This window comes from Ictidomys tridecemlineatus, chromosome 2 (assembly GCF_052094955.1).
Source record: "Ictidomys tridecemlineatus isolate mIctTri1 chromosome 2, mIctTri1.hap1, whole genome shotgun sequence".
NCBI lineage: Eukaryota > Metazoa > Chordata > Mammalia > Rodentia > Sciuridae > Ictidomys > Ictidomys tridecemlineatus.
Window position 1 is genome coordinate 88,182,603 of NC_135478.1, and position 21,885 is coordinate 88,204,487.

Sequence of the window (21,885 nt, forward strand, 5' to 3'; positions counted from 1 at the left end):
CAAAGGACATATCCATGCTGTTTCCATTGCATTTAGATAGGAAAATGAGCTCAAGTCACATCTGAACAAAGATACAGCATTACTTTACACACAACACAGATACCAAGGCCTCTCACCTGTTTGGTAAAGCAATATTCACAACGCAGGTCTCTAATAACTCCCCATGGAGGTCAGTGCAGGAAGCCAAGAGCCACCGCTGGTCATGGGATAGACAATAGCCCACAAAGAGCACATTGTACTTCTGGCTGGCCTCACCAAAGTTCTCTCCCAGCTCTGTCTGCTTTGATTTGTCTTTGATTGGGGCCAATATAAAGGGAGGGGAGTAAAGCTGGATTGGGCTGGGCCGCTGAAATCAAGATCAAAATCAGTTTCAATACAAAGTCACCCAATGTAATGTTTACAACAAAACCCAGAATTAGACTGAGGGAAACCAACAGGGACAAATGGTGATGATGACAGACTGTTTCCCACCCCTGCTCCAGTACTACACATGTAAACAGTAATATTCATATAGATGACAAAAAGATTGTTTAAATGATATAAGGTAGAAACCCAACCAACCTAATATTTTCTTATTAAAAGAAATGACTATTTTGGAAAGTAAACTGGACTAATTTCATTAGTTATTAGGAAAGTGGAAATTGAAACCACAATGAGATAACCCTACATACATCAGCCAGAATGTTTGAATAAAAAAGGCAGAAAATATCATATTTGGTGAGAACGCAGAGCTTTTACATATTGCCCCTCTGTGACTCAACAAAGGCATATATGTGTCTCCCAAGTTAATCATAATAGCTCCAAGTTGAAAACAACCTAAATACCCATCAACAGTAAAATGGGTGACAAATTGTGTTAGAGTCACATAATCAGAATATTAAACAGCAAAGATAATGAAAAAAACCACAACAAAAAAGGATGAATCGCAACATTGAGTGCAGGAAGCCAGACACAAAAGAATATAAACTGTATGAATCAATTTATGTAAGATCAAAAACAGTCTATGTTGGTAGAAGTCAGAATAATACCATCAGTGACTACAAAGGGGCACTAAGGAGCTTCTGTTGCTAGTTACGCTTTTGTTTCATGTGCTTGTTATGTGACATTTTTTACTGGAAATTCACCAAGCAGCAGTAAACATATATTTTAATAAAAGGCATATGTGTAAAAAGGAAATTTTAGAAATCCAAAACATTAGCTGTTTCCTAAGACAAATATTTTAGAAAACTAGACAAAATGTAATTGACATCATTTTTTTAACAGCTATCATATACACATTGCTATTTAATAAATTGCAACAGGAGTAAGAAAATGTTTATAAAGGACCAGATAGTAAAGATTATATTTTTAGGGGTCTCTGTCATATACTCTTGTCTTTTTATAAATGGGAAAATAATTTTTACCTGGTTTGTTATACAAGTACAGGGGTAGGCCAGATTTGACCCACAGCCATAGTTACTGATTCCTGAACTATCAGCAGGAGGCACAGTAGTTAACAGAAAAACACGATTTTAAAGATAAAGGAGGCTTTAGAAATAATCTAATCCAAAGTATTCATTTTAGGATTCAAAACTCAGGCCAAGAGATATTCAATTATTTCCTCAAAGTTGTAAAGCCAACCCACCACTATTCCATTCACTTTCTATATGACCCAGAAATTGGACTCTAACATACTTATCAAAAGAACTGAAAACACATGTCCACACAAAATCTTTGTACAAAAGTTTGTGACAGCATTATTCACAATAGTCAAAAAGTGGAAACAACCCAAATGTCTACCAGCTTATGGACAGATAAATAAAATATGGTATAACCATCCCATGGAATATTATTTAACCATGAAATGATTCATGCTATAACATGGAGCTTTTTAAAAACTATGCTAAATGAAAGAGGCCAGATATTTTAAAAAATCACATATGATTTCATTTATATGAAATGTCCAGATCAGGCACTCAAGAGAGACAGAGGTAGATTAGTGACTGCCAGGAGCTGAGGGGAGGGAAAAAAGGGATGATTGTGAGGAGTAGAATTTTCTTCAGGATTGACAAAAATGTTCTAAAAATCAGAAGAAGTGATGGCTGTATAAATTTGTGATTATATTAAAATCACTGAACTACACAATTTAAAAAGGTGAATTATCTCCATAAAGCTGTTATTAAAAATAAAAGGTCCAAGTGAGGTTGTTTGAAAGTCTGACATAAAACAAAAGGTTAAATGTCAAGTATTTTAGCTGCAATAGACAGCTTGTGGTATATAATTAGGTAAAATATGATTCCCAAACAGTGTTTTAAGATACTATATATCTCATTGTTATTGTTATTTTTAATATTTTTAGTTATACATGAACACAATGTCTTTATTTTGTTTATTCGTTTTTATGTGGTGCTGAGGATCAAACCCAATGCCTCATATGCGTGAGGCAAGCGCTCTGCCACTGAGCCACAGCACAGCCCATAAGATACTATATATATATCTTAATTGATAGTTACTACATATATTTATCTTGTGAATTCTAAAACATGTAGACAACATGTGATGATCAGGCCAGAGTAACTGGTACATCCATCACCTCAAACTGTTACTTTGTGTTGAAAACATTCAGAATCCTCTCTACTAGTACCAAATTGTTTTTATGATGCTAAATATTACATAAGAAAATGAAAGTGATACTAGCCCTAGTATTAAAACTTGCATATAAATTCTGAAGTACACTCTTTCTTATGTGACAAGGTGCTTGCATGTGTTGCCCCAGGGAATCAGCACTGCATGCAGCAGGGGCCTGGCTGTTCCCCTCACTGCTGCCCCCTGTCTTGGCAGGAAGGCAGCACCTGGCACAGAGAAGATGCTCAATGGCTGAATCGAGGGAAGCACACTGCTTCATCCGCACAGGCCACCAACTGACCAACTGACCATGACTCACATACAGGAATTCACACACCTTGGCAAACGTTTACAAAATGCAGTGTTTCTGTTTTTAAAATAAAATAGACTTATTTCAAATAAAACAGACTTATTTCTCTTTTCCCACTGAAAGGAATGGGGGGAGGCATGTTATTTGAAGTCTTTTTGCCACTTATTTTAAACTAAGCCTCACTTTGTCTCAAGAGCCCCTGATGATGTACTGATAAAGTATATTATAATCTTTAAAAATGTTATATGATGCCTTGGGATATATTAATAGTAGGCTGCCTGCCTTTCTTTAATCTCCACTACAGAATACACAACACTATTAGTTATTACTTGACCTGTGATCACTTCTCAAAGCATTAAGAAATGACTGCATCTGAATTCTTTACCTCCACAAGGAGGTAAAGAACAGAAAGATCCCACATTTATAAAGAAAAACAGCAATTCATAATTTCAGGAGACAAAGAAACAAAGATAAAGTTTTAAATTCACGAAAAAGCGAATAGAATAGATGAACTGCTCACAAAAATGAAAAATTCAAACTCCAAGACTAAACTAAACTGAAAATGCCAAAAATAGAAACTGTATTTAACACCAGACTGAATGTAGGTCATCAGCTGAGCAGCTTTCTCCCCTGGGACTACACTGACCTGAACCAAGTTCCAATACAGTATTAACTACTTGAATCATTTCTCATTTCCAAGCTTTAGCATCCTGTGCAGTTTTCCAGAAACTTTTTTTTTTTCCAGAAACATGTTTTTAAAAAGGTCTCTTAAGGCAAAGAGGTTTTTGTTGGCTTTTATTAATGAGTTTTCTTTCATGCCATGAGGTTGTGGAAATTGGTTTTTAAAGCTTTGATAAAGCTAAACACTGCCTTAGACACACATTTTCAAAATAAAGAATGAGAAAAACAAGGGGAGATAAGATTTTTGTTTAAGAGATATTTTGGCTGGGTGTGGTGGTGGACATCTGTAACCCTAGCTACTCCAAAGGCTGAGGCAGAAAGATTTCAAGTTTGAGGCAGCCCTGGGCAACTTAGCAAAATCTTGCCTCAAAAAAAAAAAAAAAAAGACATATTTGGCTTTATATTTTAAAATTCCCTTAAAGGTATGTTATCTATAGGATGTAGACCCAAAAAGATGAGAGCAAAAAGCATTCATTTCTACCCAACAGCACGAGATGAGGAAGAATAAAGTTGGGAACTCTGGGAGAGCACATCTCAGAAAGTGAGGTGCTCTCACACAGTGAATACACAGATCACTGCTGCCTCAGACATGAGTCAGATCAAAGGAGAGCAGAGAATCTGTAACATAAGACAGTTTAGTGAGAACAATAAGAAACAAAATAAATTTAGGAAATTTGAACATCAGTACCTAAAAGTAATAAGTATATTATTGCCTTAGATCTTAAGTGAAACAAAAAAGAGCTTGCTTATCTCTTCTCTCAAAATAATTTTAAAGTTCAGAGCAGTATTTGTTTAACTTAACAATTAAAGAAACCTATCAACTCTTATATAAAGGTAGAAGACCAACCAAGCAACCAACAAATCTGTGTGTCAGATAAGACATCCTCCTGGTTTGCATTTTTAGTACAAAAGCATTCTTTTTGCAAATTTCTGCCCTCCGATACTCACCTCAGGGTTCTTGAGGGTCATCTCAATGCTGGCTGCAGGCCCAAATCCTGTGAGGGATTTAATGTGGATCTGTGTAGGCAGAGGTCGCCTGCACTGGCAGTACACTGAAAATGCCATGGACTTCAAGTATTGAATGTAGAAAACTTGTTCATCCTTCACTGTCTGCAGCATGTACTGGCAAGGCACAATCTAAAACACAAACCAACCAACCCCAGGAGATTTACTATGTTTATAAGGCAGCTGAAAAGTGAAGTGTCATGAATTTATTCCTTGATGTGGGGGAGGGACCTTGGCTTTAAACAATGTAAATGTCAACCATAAGATGATTAAATTCTAATTTCTTCCAGTGGCATAAAGTCTTACATGACATGTAGGATTTTTTATAACATAATGTTACAAGCAGCAAATTATGTTGGCCAAGACATACTTTTACTTTGAAATTACCCTACTCCTACTTTTGGTATAAATTTTTGATTTGCTATTTCCATGGTTCCAAAATTTTAAAACTTACATTTTTTTATTTTTCTCATTTGTATAATGTATACACATAGCATGCATGGCATCTTTGGAGTAACTGCTTAATCGTGTGTGAATGACGTTGAAATAATGAACAATTATCAACCTTCTATTTTGATCACCTAAATTTCAATCTTTTAATTCTATAGGATGTCTTTCATTTTATGTGACAATAAAACAAAACCCAAAAGGAACAAATAAAAAATTTAAAAACAAAACCAATGCTGGGCGCGGTGGCACACACCTATAATCCCAGCAACTTGGTACTGAGGTAGAAGGATCACAAGTTTGAGACCAGCCTCAGCAATTTGGCGAGGCCCTAAGTAACTTTGCAAGACCCTATCAAAAAATAAAAAATGTGGAGATGTGGCTCAGAGGTAGACCATCAGTAGGTTCAATCCTCAGTAACATCACTACTACCACCAACAAAACAAAATAAAACAAAACAAAACAAACCCAATACACCCTAGGTCTCATTTTTCATCCATACAAATTATTTTTTACAAAATTATTTCACTATAAAACTAGCAAAGATGTAGTGAAAAGAAACATGCTTGTTTACTTCTAAAAGAAAGGTAAATAAGTTTTGGGGAAAGGAATCTGACAACATTTCTCATCATCTACAGCTAAGAATCCACCTTAAAAAAATGACCTAAAAATGTAAAAAGGGTGGGGGAAGATAAGACACAAACATGTTTACTTGGCTTTGTTTATAAATAAAAAAGCAAAGATAAAGGTCTATCTACATAGGAATAGTTAAACATGGAAAATATGTAGTCATTAAAAACAGGGGAGGCTCGGGTGGGCTCGGTAGTATAGCTCTTGCCTAGCATGCTCAAGGCCCTTCTATCCCCAACATGGCAAAAAGAAAAGGTTACTGGTGTAAATTGTAGGGAACATGGAAAATATTCATGAGTAATGCCTAGAAAAAGATTAAAAATTATATTCCAGAATCTCAACCTTGTAAAAATGTAGGGGAAAAGCTAAAAGACAAAAATAAATAATGATGGTTTTATCTAAAAGGTAAAAATTATAAATATTTTTCCTTTCATACTTTCATGTACTATCAAATTTTTTAAATCATAAATTTAATTTCATAAAAACAACATATGTAAACAATAAACTTGCAGACAATAACCTGGAGAATGAAAGAATTTCTCATATGCTCAGGTAAATTATCCAGCATTTCTGTGTAGCAGCGCATCAAGCTCAAGAGCCAGAAGTTTCCAGAAGTGGAGTCTTCCTCTGCAGTGTAGGTGAATGGGTCCACCATGTAAATCACAACAGCAGGAGGGTAGGCTTGGCTGTCTGCAGAGTCAGGCTCCGTGGGAATTCCTATTCTCTCCCTTTCTGTAACACTGGAGAGAAAGTCACTTGTGAGGTACATGAAACAAGCCAATTGTAGAGCACACCAACTCTGTGGACAATGACTATAGGCCGAAGGTATGAATATGTGTGCTTCATATACCAGGAGCAGGCAAATCAAGCCACCAGCACCAAGGACAGATGGAAATGGCAATAGTGATCAACATAATTAATCCAAAACTTTAGCATGATGCTCAAAAAGTTTGGGATTTTGGAGTGCTTTGGATTTCAGATTTTCAGATCAGGGATGTTCAATCTGCGAAGTCTATGCAAATATTCCCAAATTAAAAAATCTCCAAACTCTGAAACACTTCTAGTCCTAAGTATTTTGGAAGAAGGATACTAAACCTCTAAACTGGGAGGTCTCTTTTTCAACTCCCTTTTCTTTTCTGTGGTAATACTCTAGAAAGAGATTTTATAACAAGTCTAATAGTGAATTAATAAGCTTAATAAGTTTGTCAGTTACAATAAATTTTTAGAAGTGTCAAATTTCTTAATGTAGCTACAGATTGACAGTTGTCACTTTTTATTGGAAAGAAGAAAATCAGAGCATTCTATTGGATTTGGAGATTCACTGAGGTGAGGCAAAAGAAGAGGTCCAAGTTGAACCCACCTTTCTTGTCCATCCTGCACGGGCTGGGAGGAGTTCTGCCCAAGCTCAGTGTCTCCACCACAGCCCATGTTCCCTTGGGTTCTGTCCGTGGCACTGCCCCCAACACTGGGGTTCTGCCCTCCAACACTACCACTGAGTCCTGAGGAAGAGGTAGTGCTCATCTGGTTAATACCCGGAGCAGAAGCAGATGACGAGACCTGGGGCACAGAGGAACCAGATGTGGAACTACTTGTTGGGGGGTTTGTAGAACCACCATTAGAGGTGGGATTGAATGCACTGCCAGCTGGGGGAGCTGCTGATCCTGAATTTGAAGCTAAAGGCCCAGCATTCCCAGGCGGAGCTTGTCCCTGTGTTGCTGCTGGTGGGGTCTGGTATTTAGGTGGTATCAACAGGCTGCTGTCCAGCTGCAGAGTGGCTAAATAAGGTGCTGAAAGAGAATACACAGACAGTTGGTGTCAGTAATGTTTGGCAGAGTCAAACTTCATCAGATGTTAGAATGGTTGCATTTTTCTTTTTTTTTTTTTTTTAAAGAGAGAGTGACAGAGGAGAGAGAGAGAGAGAATTTTTAATATTTATTTTTAAGTTCTCGGAGGACACAACATCTTTGTTGGTATGTGGTGCTGAGGATCGAACCCGGGCCGCACGCATGCCAGGCGAGCGAGCTACCGCTTGAGCCACATCCCCAGCCCGCATTTTTCAAAAAGTATGCTCTTGGGATGCTGTACTCTGATTCTGACACCCTAAATACTATCTCCACACTTGTGGATGTGCTTATACATACTGCAAACACAGAAATGCATGTGACACAACTTATGAGTTTTTAGAAAAAGATTATTTGAAAATAAATATTAATCACTCATAATATTCTGTTTCCAGACAGACTTCACATGCCTTCACTGAAAAATAAGAAGCCATATATTGCATAGCCATCGTGGTGTATTATGCTCTTATGTATATATATGGCTTTATGAACCTCAGAGGTTCTCTGGAGAATATGGGTTAAATGTAAGCAGTTAATACCAAGTCATGCTGCTAAATTTTCAAAATGTGGTATAAATAGATATTGCTTCCTTAAGAAAATTAGGATTTAACTACCTAGAACACAAAAATTAGACTAAACTAGGTATAGTAATGAAATGCTAACATTATTTGAGACAAAAGAAATCTAATACCGCATCTGTTAGGAGATGGGTAGGACCTGCAATTCTGCTTGGTCAAATAACCCTCCATTTACCTAGGTGATGGCGGCAAACTTGCGCATAAAGTTTGAGTCTGGAATGATTGTCATTCTCCTCACTGCTCCAAGGCTGGTTAAACCATTCGCTCACAAGCTCATCTGTCAGCTTCTGTGCCACGGTCTTTCCCACACGCATGATGCCATCACGTAGCACTTTGCAGATGGGCTTGTGCTGCCCAAGCCTACACATCTGAGGACACAAGCAAGCCCATTATTTTCAACAGGAGTCAGTCAGTCCTTCACACAGTACCTACACTCAGTCCTTCACTCAGCAAGGGAGGTTACCATAAACATGCAAGCTTTTTCCTTTAGGTTATCAACATGCAATCAAATGAACATTATAAGCTGGACGTTTTAATTTAGCCTAAAATTGCTCTCTCTCCAAAATCTGAACTAGGCCCTCAGAAGAAAACTAAACGTTTCTTCACCCAGGCCAATTCCTCTTGCACAAAGGAGATTGCTGAGCACTACCTTAAGACTAATGAGCAAGTGAAGAAGAATTAACAGGATTTCTAACTACTAAAACTGAGACATATGTCCACTAAAATCTCTTAAGTAATCCTTACACACAATGTTTTCTCATAAGATAATACTAAGATTTTATAGGCCATCTGTTAGATTGATTGTCCAGAGGTAAAGCAATAAGCATCCCAATCACTTTTCAAAAGGAAGTAGTTGTTTTAGGACAATGAGAATCTGCTGGTAATCTCCAGGACACTCAATGGACACTCACAACACCCTCCAAAGAGCCAACTATCTGTTCAGCAGCAAAAGAGTGCATATTAGTACCCCTTGCTAGAGTTGGGTTAAGTGAAAGCTTATCAAGCCACCATAAAATTCTCTAATGCATAATCCTTGAGCAGCCCCAGTAACGCAAGAGAGAATGGGGCGAGGGGGTGCCTGAACCTTCTAAAACTTACGTTAAAGGTTTTATTTGAGAGATGGGTTGAGCTTTAGACAGAGATGAGTTGTCTGTGATAGATTAATTATGACTTAATGGTATTGTGTGTCCATGGACCATGTGCTATGCAGAAATGACTATACCCAAGGGTTTCTTTCAATGGCTCAACAGATGTCATCACATGGCATTTTAGCATCTCCTCATTTCTCTGAAGCAACTCCTAAATTTACTATTCCATGTTTACTTGTATGTTTACAGATAGTGAATGTACTCTTTGGAAATATATTTAAAATTCAGCTTGGCATCTTATTTACAAAATACTTTGTAATGTTTATTAGGTACCTGTCTATGTTACAAACACTTTAACAAATAATTTCATTTAATCTTGCCATATATGAATCATAAGGTACAAAGAACTTAGTGTATATGGACCTCAGCAAAAGAAATGTAAGTACCACAAGTCTAACCTTTCAAAAGTAACAAGAATTTACATATTAGAGAACATTATCCAGCTGGTTTTCACATGATTATGGTTATTAAGAAGGTAGTGTTAAAACACAGCAGAAGCACGATGCATTCAACTTTTCTTTTGATTCAGAAATGTTCAAGCTAAACATTTATTTTTTTATAGCTTTTGAGAACTTGTATCCACCCACCAAAAAGTAAATAAAAAGAACAGATGTGCTTTCTTTTTTGTAGAGTTCATCTTGCGCACAGCTACCACTTTTTCCTAGTGAACAATACCTTTAAACTTTGAGCTCATAAATGGGGGAAAAAAACAGTGGATGGATTTTAAGATGTGTTCTTCTGGTAGAAGAATTTTTTCTCAATCTAATCAAGAATAAAGCCAAGAGGGAAGGGTGGGGGTGGGGGAGGGGCTTGCCAATTTAATTCTTTTCTTCATCCTCTGTTTGCAATTTTTACTTTGAAATCTACTTTTAAGAAATTTGTTTCTTCAAATTCAGTTCATAACCAGAAACAATCAGGAGACTCATGTCATAAAAAGAATATCATAATAACTTTCTTACCTCATATACAGCACTCAAGTCCCTGAAGAAAGTTTTGGCTCCTTCGAGCAAGGCCTCATTTTCTGGACACACCACAATATAGGCAACATCACGGTGGCCCCCATATGGGTCCAACAACAGCCTTTCCCAAAAGGGCAAGGAGAATGGCGAGATGGTCAGGAAGTCCTTGTCATAGCCTACCAGCAGGGTAGGGATGGGTAACGGCTCAGGAGATTCTTCTGAACCTAGAACAACATTGACATTTAGGAAAGTGCTTGAGATTCTATTTCCCACAGTCTGGGCATTTTAGAAATTCCTGGGGCACTGGTCTTAATTTTGGATATGAAATGTCATTACCTGTGACATAATACTCTTAAAAGTATTTTTCAAATCATCTAATTAAGCAGTCTTTGATGAAGACCATTAATTAAGTCTAAAGTTTCTTCTGAAGGCCCAATAAAACCAGAGGACAGACCACAACAAGTGAAAGTTAACTTTCCAAGCAGTATTACTTCATTTCCTTTAACAGGGCACTATGATCCCGACTAAAAAACTATTCCAGAACCATGAAAAACAAATATGCAATCAGACCTAGGCAGATAAGAATCTAAGAAACACACTTTTAGGGATAGTTTTCCTCATGGACCTGTATTATGCCAACAGTATTTAGAAAACTTGACTCCAAAAGTAACTTTCAGAAACAAATAACAAATAAAGCTTATCAGCAATAAATAAAAAAGATTCCGTTTTGCTAGTGAAGTGAGGGTTGGACAGTAACTAAAGCTACGCTTCAGTGGGGAGCACTGAGGTGAGAAGGGGTTTAAGTCAGCCAGGACTACCGTAGGTTCCACGTCCTGCCATCTTATGGAACTGCTGCCAGGTGAGTGGTCCCTGCACGTGCTGAATGTTCTCCCAGGTCCTGCCCGTGCGCTTCTTTTGGATGGCATCTTGGAGAAAGGGCTGCAGGGACAACAGCATGCGGACCACATCCTGAGAGGAGAGCATGCTGATGTCTAGCACTGGAAGAGACATGGGAACACAAAGGATAAGGGGATTAGCATTCTCCTCTTTTTGGTCATCATCTTGAATCTCAGTCATAGTCCATGACAAAGATGTTATTAGCTGTATCAGATTCTAAGGTTCTTGACCTAGGAGTCAAGAGAAAAAAATTGTCTAAATTAGAGAAAAAAATAACTGATAACTTGTTAATCAAAACAAATAGAAAGAAAAATTGTTACTCTAGATAAGAGTTTACCTAAAGAATTGTTTAAAAGAGAAAAAATGAATAGGTATAATTTTTTTAAATCATGGAAACCCGTTTAAGAATTTCCATAAGAGAGCTTCAAAAGCTTTTTTACATCACATTACTTTTACTTGTGATTATCAATGCTTTGCAAGTGGGCCTGATGGCACATGCCTAAAATCCCTGCAACTTGAGAGGCTAAGGCAGGAGGCTCACAAGTTCAAGGGCAGCCTTAGCAACTTATCAAGGTCCTAAGCAACTTAGCGAGATCCTGTCTCAAAATAAAAAGGGCTGGGGATGTAGCTTAGTGGTTAAGCACCCCTGGGTTCAATTCCCAGTACAAACAAACAAACTTGTATGGATATGGATGCTTTGACTTAAGATGAGTTGATCAAAATGAACCTAAAATAGAAACTTTACAAAACTATTTAGGGCTGATGATGTAGTTCAGTGGTAGAGTGCTTGTCCAGCATGTACAAGATCATGGGTTCAATCCCCAACACTAAGATGGGGAGGGAAAATAGGAGAGGAAGCGATTTTAATGTTCTTAATGTAAAATATTTTCACAAAATACCAATGCATAAAGAGAAGACCTGCAATGCAGCCAGAGGCAAACAGAACCGCAGCAGAGACAGCATGAAGCCATCTGGGTGCTGAAGAAGGTAAGGAATTAATTGTTTAAAGAGTAAATATTCCTTCTGCCAGCTGTCACTTGAGAGGAGTTTTTAACCTAGAATTTGAAAACCCCTGAGAATCCACGCTAGACCACATGAGTACTTGTGTGAATATGTTTGCACTTTTCCCAGAATGGAGGGTACATAATGCTCATCATATTCTAAAACATGTCTGCAGAAAACAACTATCCAGCTGGAGGTGACATGCTAGGAGAGCCTGCAGCTGGACTTCTGAAGATGGATGCTTGCTCTCTTTTCTGGCTGATTAGAAAGGGTATTTAAGGGTTCTTATCATATTCTCAGATCTGTCCCTACATCAATACAATACAGGTTACAAACTGGTAGTACACAGACTTTTTGTTTTTTCTTTAAACTCTGAAAGGACTACTCCAATTTCATGCACAAATGGGGGTACCCAGTTTCTCTGAAAACCTTAGGGGTGGCTGCTGCCATGGGGGACTTGACAAGTCAGGGTCAAACCCCATATCCCCATATGACCACTTGCGGAGCTGAGTAGCAGCCTGGCCTCTTGGACATTTCTCCACACCTTGCCCCAGCTATCTGGTGAGGATAAAGCAGTGCTAATCACCTGTACCTTAAACCTGTGCTTCTCTTTAATTTATAATAAAGAAACACAGAAAGTACTTCTATATTCATAGCGACCTAAAGTGGGAAATGACAAATAACTTAAGCAGTTATGAAAATGAAGACAACCCTTTAATGCTCCCTTAGGGGTGGCTGCTGCCATGGAGTAGCCGAGAGTACCTTCTTGCTTAGCCTGCTTGGAATGTGTGTCCTTCCCTATTCCACTGCCTCTGTCTTCTGGGTTTGTTTTTATTATTCTTTACTTCAGTCCATATTTAAGGAGCATTAATGACCTTTTCCTGCAAGACTGACAGCTGTTCAGAGGCAGAGTCCATGCTTCATTCACACACCCCCTCCAGCCTGGTCTCTGTCCCTTTCTTTTCACTGTGTGGTCATCCTGTCTGTCCCCACGCCCCAACAGAACCAGTTCTCACTGTGCTCAGAAAATGTGCTTAACTCTTATCTGAATCTATTCAGCTGCACCTTAATGTCCGCAGACCCGTCTTCTTGATGCAACGCTGCTTAATCCTGTACGCCTGGCTTCCAAGACAGGTCTTTCTCTGGTCTTCTTTCTCTACTTCCTTTACAGGCTCCCACTTCTGTCCTTGTCAGATTTCAGTGTGGCTCTGCCCACTGCTCACCCTACACTTCCTCCTCTTAGTGAGCTTCTCTGTGCCCCGACTGGAAATATCACCCACATTCCAACCTCTCCCTGCCCACTGAACTCCAGGACTACGTCTCTACTTGACATTTCTACCTGGACTTCTCATCCTACTCAAGTATGTGGATCTCTGAATGACACCACTGTCTGCCCAGGGACCCAAGCCACAAACCTGGACATCTTCCTTAACTTCTCCCTCACCCTAATCCCCTAAACTCCTGGCATTAACAAACTCTGCAATAATACTTTCTAAACATCTCTTGACTGTGTCCATTTCTTCTCCACTCTAAGGCAAGCTACCATTTTTCATTTCGTCTTCCCAGATGCATTCCTGCCATTTTCTAATCCACACCCCACATTATGGCCAAAATAGTGTTTTGTTTAACTATGCAAATCTGATGTCAATGCCTCTTCTTAAAACCATTAATGATTTCTTACTACTCTTCCGATGAAGGCCCAACCCCTCCATTAAAGGCTCTCTGTAATCTAGCCCCTGCTGGCTTTTTACTCTTCCATTTCTCTAGGAGTCCCAGGCTTCACATAACTCTGCATCTTCACACCTGCCTCTTCTTCTGGCTGGGATGCAACAACCTGCACTCTACCCTCTTCAGCTACCTAGTCTGTGCTGATCACTGAGTTCTCGGAGTAGGTGCTACTGCCTCGGTAAGTGTTTTCTGACATGCTGTCTGGGGTGGGCCCTCTAGCCATGTGTTCATCACTCAATGATTTGTAATAATATGCTTATGTGTGTAATTATTTTATTAACATTCAAATGTCCATTTTTCAAAATAGATAAGATACCCTGTCTCCCTCAGTCATGATTTTATGTCCCAGCATGTATCACAGTGTAGAGAGTGAATGATAAGGAAAGAGGCAAGCAGGTCGCTTAGAACTTTTTTAGAGCCCTACTCCAAAATGGAGATCCCTTGCCTGTATGGTGCTGAGGATAACTCAGGGTCTCATGCATGCAAAGTATACACTCTACTACTATTGAACTATACCCTTAGCCCAGCTGGAGCTTTTAATACGATAAGAGCTTGTAATGTATTTCAGTAACCACAAAGTAATGTGATCATTTTAATAAGAGATTCAATATGTTGGGAAACCAGAGAAAGGGGCAAGTACTTGGTAAATGGACAGAAGGGTTTAAGAATGAGGCCTCACTAGCACCTGATCCTGAGGAATGGGTGCATGTTAGCATGCGAGATATGCAAACGATCAGTGTGTACACTGGGGATGACTTTGATACTCTGCAGACACAGGCTGCCAAAATGGGTTGCTTGCTGTGATTGATATAAGAAGAAATTTTCAGAACACAATTACTCTTCTCCAAAAATATTTCAATAGAAACCACTGCCCCAGTTCTAAATTTAGGGAGAAATCAACAAAGCTCTCATTTTAGTTGTGTCTTTTTTTTTCTCAACAGATGAAATTTAAAATTTCTGTCACATAAACCAAGAAAACTTTTAAGTTATCGTCACATCAAGATATTTTTTAAGATGCAAATCTGAATTCTGGGACACCTACCATTGCTATGAGGCCAAGAGTGCACAGTGGCACTTCTCACCAGAGCTTCATCCACTTTCCCACCAGTGGGATTATCCACATACTGCCGTCCCTGCTCCAGCGCATTAAAGCACTCTGTCCAGTAATCATTGTTGTCTGCCTGTACCCGGTCATAACTCCAGCTTACACAGGGAAGAGTTTGGCGACTGTTAGAGGAAATATAGTCCAGGAAACTCAGAGAAGCAAAAGGTTGTGTATGTTGATTCTGAAGGAGAAGAAGAAGGCTTATGGGTGTCTCCTGGGATTTTCTGGCTCCCTCCATCTGAGGAAGAAAGGTGGTCTGACACATCATTAAGCGCCTCTCTGCAGCCTGACCAATATCAGAATTCTTCCCAAAAATATCCAACTCATCTTCAAGGAAGAGTCCCGAATTGTAGCCAAGTTTGCGGTTCATAATCGCACTAAACCCACAGGTGCAGCGGTACTGGTCCTCATTGGAAGAATCGGGGATATAGAGCCCAACATCTGCCCCTTTGATGTTCATGTTGCAGGCACAGATGCAACAGCTGTCAAAGTTTCTGTCTTTAAAGATATTCATCACAGAATCCGAGAGAATCAGGGTGACATAAAGACTGTGGGCCTCAGGAATTGGCTGCATGGTGGCAGGCTCCACAGAGTTAAGGGGCCGTGTGGTAGAGGGGGTAGAGGCTGGTGACCCCTGATCAGTGCTGTCATATTTAACAGACCCTTGACCACTGGCAGTGCCCCCACCTCTGGGAGTTCTTGGGGTTCTGGGGGTTCGTGGTGTGGGGACTGAAAAGCGAGGGGTCGCTGGAGATGGGAGGACTCCTGCCCCACTGTTGCTGGCTGGGGCAGCGCTGTTCAGCGTCACTGGTGTGTTCATCTGTGGTGTGTTCAGATAGTCTGGATCTGCTAGGCTCCCAACACTAGGCACATTACTGCAACAAATAAAAGAAAGGGTGAGGCAGGGTGGTACGCTGCAGACGCCAGAGTCCACATACCAATCAGCTATCATTTGGTATACACAGTTTTCTCTTTAACAGCAACAACAACAAATGTAAGAAACAATCAGTGCAGAGTCTTAGAGAATCGATAAGCAACACATGAAGAATATTCTATGCAGCTCTTTTCTTCTATTTATTCCACATTTAAACAAACCTCATCTCAACCTTTGGAGGAAACTTTCACAATCTTTATAAGCAAACATGACACTGGGTTTGATCAATGTAATTTTGGAAAGCTGTAACTACCAAATGGAACTTGGACACACAAGTTCAGATGCTAAATTAGTTACAGGATCAGAGGATAAAATTTCCATCTAATTTGCAATTACATTTTTGTCATTTTTTGAAATTAAAAGTCTGCCAGTGTGCTTGTTCTCTGAGGCTATAATCTATATATGATACTGAAGTAGCTATAATCAAATACACGTGAAAATTTAATATTTTTTTTCTAATTTTCAAAATGCATCCCTCTCTAGGCTTAGTAATGAGTGACCACAAGGGAATTCTGATTCACATAACCCGCTTACCAGTACCATCCTGCAATTAATAGAAATATTACACATGCTGTTAAGAGGCTTTAGTATTAATAGAGTCGGGGTGTAGAAGGGCATATAACATATCATAGTCTCCAGCTTCTAAAAGATTTTTGTAGGGTGGCAGTCACTTTAGTTCACCTTTTATTTTTCAACATGCTATGCATTACATATAATACAATTATTTCCATTCCCTGAGAAGAACTGGGATATTTTATCTATTTACTCATAAGCAGAGACTTTTCTTTTTTGAATAGCCAAATAGAAAACAAAACAGTAGTGTCTGTGGTATTCTGTTTGCTTTCCCATTGTAAAACACTCTTCTGACACACTTTGCTTGATGTATCTGTATAACAGCCTGTGAGCCCAATCTTTGCATTTACAAGGTACCAAAAGAATACAGGCTGTTTAATCTCAAGAATTTTTGCACACAGTAATTAATTTGACGATCCTCCAATAAATTGCATCCTCCTTCACTTTATAAATGTGAAAAAAGAATGCGAGAATAAATACCTTTTGTCAAATAATTTTTTGTGTGATTTTTTTTTAATGACTAAAGCACTAGCCCAAAAATTCTAATAAGACACTATAAATAAATTTCAAATCTGAGTCACAGTGGTATCTCTGAGTATAGATAAAAAAAATGACCCAGAAAACTTGACTGACAATCACTGCTCTCTCAGAGACCAAAATAATAAGAATGTAATAATGATCTTCACACTAATTGGATTCTTTTCAAGTTTTCCTGTTCAACAAAACCCTAAAATTACTACCCAGCTCAGATCTGAAAAGGAGCTATGACTACTAACGGAAAATCTAAATAATTAAAGTGTTCCCTAGGTAGTTAAGAATGGTTGAGCTCACACAGCAACATATTCATTTTTTCTTCAATAAAAATGAATTGAGTACCAACTCTAGGCAGAAGCTTGGCATTCAACAGACAAGGAGAAAGAAAAGTTGGCTCATAAGCAAGAAAAGCATATTCAAAGCAAGTGACTACAGGTGTACTGAGTGTGTCAAGGGGTCCAGAGTGATGGAGACCAGAGGCCACAGCAGGAAGATTACACAGTCTGTGCTGGCCAATAAAGTAGCCATCACCACCCCAGAGCTAGATTTAAAATAGCATGAGCAGAACGAAAAATTCAATCTTGGTCTCACTTTTCAAACACCAAGTGGTCAACAACTACCACACAAGACCAGTAGCTGCCACATAGATCAGGGCAGATATAAAACACCTTCTCTGACAAAAAGGTTTATTAATCATGTCAGTTTAGAATGCTAAGAGTCATTGAGATGGCAAACGACAGATGTAATAGATCAAAACAATAATCAAAATTATCAAAACATTGCATAGCAATGTGGTGGCAAGTGACCTTTTCAGGGAAACTGGGTGTGAGAGAATTAAACTGTTGAATAGGTACCTGAGGATCCTGCCTCATTCATCGGCAACAGTGCATGTTAACCTACCCCCCATGTCCCAGGATGTTCTAGTGGTGTTGTGACAATGCCTTACTAAGCTCAAGGACAACTGGAGCACAGCAGCACCCTGAAAACCAGACGCTCACATCAGTTTACTTTAGAGCACATTCTTCCACATTGCTAGTATGTTGTCATCTCTGTGGTACTGCCACAAACATTAGTTGCTGAAGCCTTTCAAAAGTTCCCTGTGGCATACAGGGCAGGATTACTCCGTTTTAAAAAGAAGAGCACTCAGATAAAAAGGTCATCTAATGTCATATATAGAATTTTTATAAGGCAGGAATGTCTGCCCTATGACACTGCAGCTGTGGCTTCCTGCTGCCCAAATCTAGGTTCTTGACATCCATCTACACATTTACATGTGATGTGTATCCATCATAGTTCTTCATTCTGAGACTGACTTACATACATGAAACCTGGTTATTGCATTAACTTTGATTTCATCAATATTTTAAAGAAGGTAGCCCATGGAAGGGGTCTGAACACAATTTCATTGGTTCCTAAAGTTTTGACTTTGAATTAGTTGCCAACACTTTAAAATGTGAAAATGTACTTCCAAGTCCAGATTTCTACCCACCATCAAAAACAAAACCCTACCATATTAACCTCACCCCTGTCTGACAACAACTCTGCCACTGACTAGCAAGTGTGGCACACATGGGACCCACTCACTCCTTCTGTCCCCCCAAATGAGGTTGAGTAGCAGTAGAACCACCTTTTTAACCTGCCCATTTCATTCATATATTGCTTACCTGGCCCCAATACAAACATGAGTTTGTGGCCTTTTGTTTTATAACATTTAAGTTATATTATTATGAAATTATTTATTTAAGGAAAGACTGATTCTACATCATTGATATAAGTACTATTTTTCTGGACAGAATGAAATATGTCCATGCTGCTATAGACACCTCCTTTCCCATCCTCTAAATCTTTCCACCATCCTGTAGCTATTTTCGTATATGATAACAGAAATTTCTGTCAGTAATAGAAATTATCTACATTAATACTTAATTTTAAACTGTTTCTAAACAACACACTGAAATCATCACCTTATACCAAAACAAAGTTCTTACCACAACCACACAAAAAATATTACTAACTCTGGTCAAGTGCTCAATTCCATCGTACACATCAATTTGGCACTGAATGAGCACAAACATCAAAGTTCCCAATGTAATTACCCTCAGTTTTTAAATATATGAAAAGTCATTTAGAAATAAATACATTTTTTTAACCTAAGATCATGTATACAAAAGCATGAATGGCCAATAATGGCAAATTCTAATGACATGCTACTGAACAAGAACTGACAGAGCTCCTGTACATACTTATAGCCATCCCTAATGAAAGTGGCTGCAGGGGGCATGGGCAGTTGTTCAATTTTAGGAGGAATTGCCCACGAAGGCCGAAACAGACAGGCATCAGGTATCTTCAGAGGTAGCAGGCAATGGCTCGGCAACATCTTCAGTGGAGCAAACATGGAAGATCCCACAAAAGGCTGAAAGGGTGGAACTCTGTGCACATATGAAAAGTCCTGTGGCAACAAAAGGGCTGGTGTTAGTTTTGGAAACCTACTTAGGACAAAAACCACAGCTGCGCAGACTTTTATAAACAGCAACAAAAACTACTGTTAATTCATCAGAAAAAAAGCTGATGCCAAAATTTTATATTAATCAAGACACTAACAAGTATGCTTCATGCTCCAAAACAAATTGTTCTTAGTCATATATGTATGGCACATCAACAATACCATTTCAAAAACAGTACCTATGGATCCACATGGAAACACCCTGCCTTGGAAAAGTTGATATACTGACAATTACCTTTATTTCCTCTGGTTTGGGACTTCCTAATCCATCTTCTACTTCCATTTTGAATTCTGTGAGGTGTGTTGAAACCATACTGACCATAGGACTCTCCATCATGCCTAATGCTGACACTGTCTCTGAACTGATCCCATCTTTATAATTCATCACAGGAGAAAATGCAGGATGCTGTTCCAAAGATGGAGGGGTAGGGAACATCCTTTGCAAGTCTGCAACTGCTAAAAGAAGGGGAAAAAAAGAACATTTCTTTTAACAATCAAGACTTCTAAAAGCAAGTCTACTTCACAGGCATGTACCCAATTAGGCACCAGAAAATAATATTAACTGAATCAGTTATACAACAGAATATTAATAATGGAAGCTTCTAAGAAGATGGTCTTTGGTAGAAAATTTTACTCCTCTGGTACTTTACTAGTACCTTTTTAATGCTTTATGATATGACTTCATGTTAATTAAGTGAATGAGTGCTACAAAATATGTTCTTCTTCTAGTAATTTATTTCTTGGAAAGTCTAAAGAGATGAATTAAATAGAAACTGGAAGCAATTTGATGGAGTAACCGCATTATTAAAAATTCTATCCATGCTTATAATTATGTATGAAATATTACAGAAAATAAAAGTTGTTTAGAGCCAAAATGGTGGTTTTTATGCAGTACGATTATTTGGTGCAGCTCTTTCACGAAAACAATTCCACACTCTTTCTAGGCTGATATTAAAATGAAATTTTATAGTTAGGATCAAAAACCCACCCTAGAATCAAAATAATTTAACATAAAACAATCAGTGGGGAAGGGGAATACTTAGAACAGTGATTCTCAATTAGGAAAAAAAAAAACACAACTTTACTACACCTGAAGTGATCATCATCACTAACAGACTCATTAAGATACTGATTGTAGAATATACACCATGAAATACAAGTTGTCATTGTAAAACTCGCCCACTAGGGGGTGTCCTGCACTGTAAATTTATAAAGTTTGGAGCCATAAGTTTAAATCAGCAATTTGGGATCATATTGAATATCCTAATTTCCTATCCTATTGTCTTTCTAGCAATTTCACAATTTAAACAGACATATAGTCATCACCAAATAGACTAAGATCTGACGTCTAACCCTTAATCAGAAATTAGTACAAAACTGTCTCACACAGTCTCAGACTTCCCCAGGCTGCAATCTAAAGCAGAGCTGTATAAAAAAAGGATAGGGGGTTAAGGTCTACAACCCAGGTGGGGGAATAGCTTTGCTATGGTCAGGTCTCTTCTGCCCTCAGGGCCTCAGATCCTCAGCTAACTGGGAAGGGTCGATAAAATGTATAATTCTCAGCATTTCTTCCATGTTTCCCTTTTTTGGGGGGTAGGAGGAACTTCTCAGGATCTCGGCATATACAGGCGGAGAAAAAGTGAGAAAGTCTGGACTAGATCATTTTTACCATGTTGACTAGTGAAATAACTATATAATCCTAAATCATTTACTACGTCTAAGCTTCAGGTGCTATATAAGAAAAAGAGGAGAGAGGCCAACAGGCTTGAAATCAGATCTCAACTTTCACTTCTATTGGAGAAGCTTCCCTTCTATTTGCTATAGTAGGAATTTATATAAGATTCCATTAGAGGAAAGCGGAGAGGATCATGAACTGAAATCAAATTCTGTTCATGTATGAGACTGTTGGGATGAACAACTACTATACATAATTACAAAGCTCTAATTGAAAAAAAAAAAATTTCCTTAGACAAAATGGTGCCTACTACTCTGAAGAAAAGCTGAAATCCCAAAGTTAATATTCAAGGCACCTTCTTGCTATGAGAATATTCTACTCAAAAGAAACTGAACAATTTCTAGAAACTAGTAAAACCAACTAAGCCACAAACTACTAGCAAACCATTTTAGACACGATATAGCTGATACACTCTGAGGCAGTTAAGAGTGTAGTTTCCATATTAACAGTTAAGTCTCCTTTAAAACAAACAGGAAGAATTTAATATGGAGTTAGGTTACACTTGAAATAAATCTATTCCCCTTTAAGTTTTTCCCAAGCCAAAGAACAGCTACTACAAAATTTTAATATAAGCTAATTTATAAGCATAATATTTTAAATTATTATTCTGCTTTATAAAATCTTTAAACTAGCACTGTCTTAAGATCTTAATTATCCATATAGATCTGTGA

At 38.4% G+C, this 21,885-nt stretch overlaps 1 protein-coding gene across 3 annotated transcripts in view; it reads right to left on the reverse strand.

Annotated features, from left to right (window-relative positions):
* Positions 1-21,885, reverse strand: part of Med13l (mediator complex subunit 13L) — a 293,930-nt gene that overhangs the window by 15,438 nt on the left and 256,607 nt on the right. For 2 of the 3 annotated variants that reach the window (XM_005329638.3, XM_078039088.1), the window contains 10 exons: positions 19,715-19,935; positions 19,220-19,425; positions 14,873-15,810; positions 11,022-11,201; positions 10,204-10,427; positions 8,272-8,464; positions 7,038-7,464; positions 6,198-6,417; positions 4,544-4,732; positions 117-346 (listed from right to left, as the gene is read on the reverse strand). In XM_005329638.3, coding sequence (XP_005329695.2) covers positions 117-346; positions 4,544-4,732; positions 6,198-6,417; positions 7,038-7,464; positions 8,272-8,464; positions 10,204-10,427; positions 11,022-11,201; positions 14,873-15,810; positions 19,220-19,425; positions 19,715-19,935 — 3,028 coding nt within the window. The remainder of the gene's footprint in view (positions 1-116; positions 347-4,543; positions 4,733-6,197; positions 6,418-7,037; positions 7,465-8,271; positions 8,465-10,203; positions 10,428-11,021; positions 11,202-14,872; positions 15,811-19,219; positions 19,426-19,714; positions 19,936-21,885) is intronic. The other variant, XM_013360472.3, reaches the window with a different exon arrangement.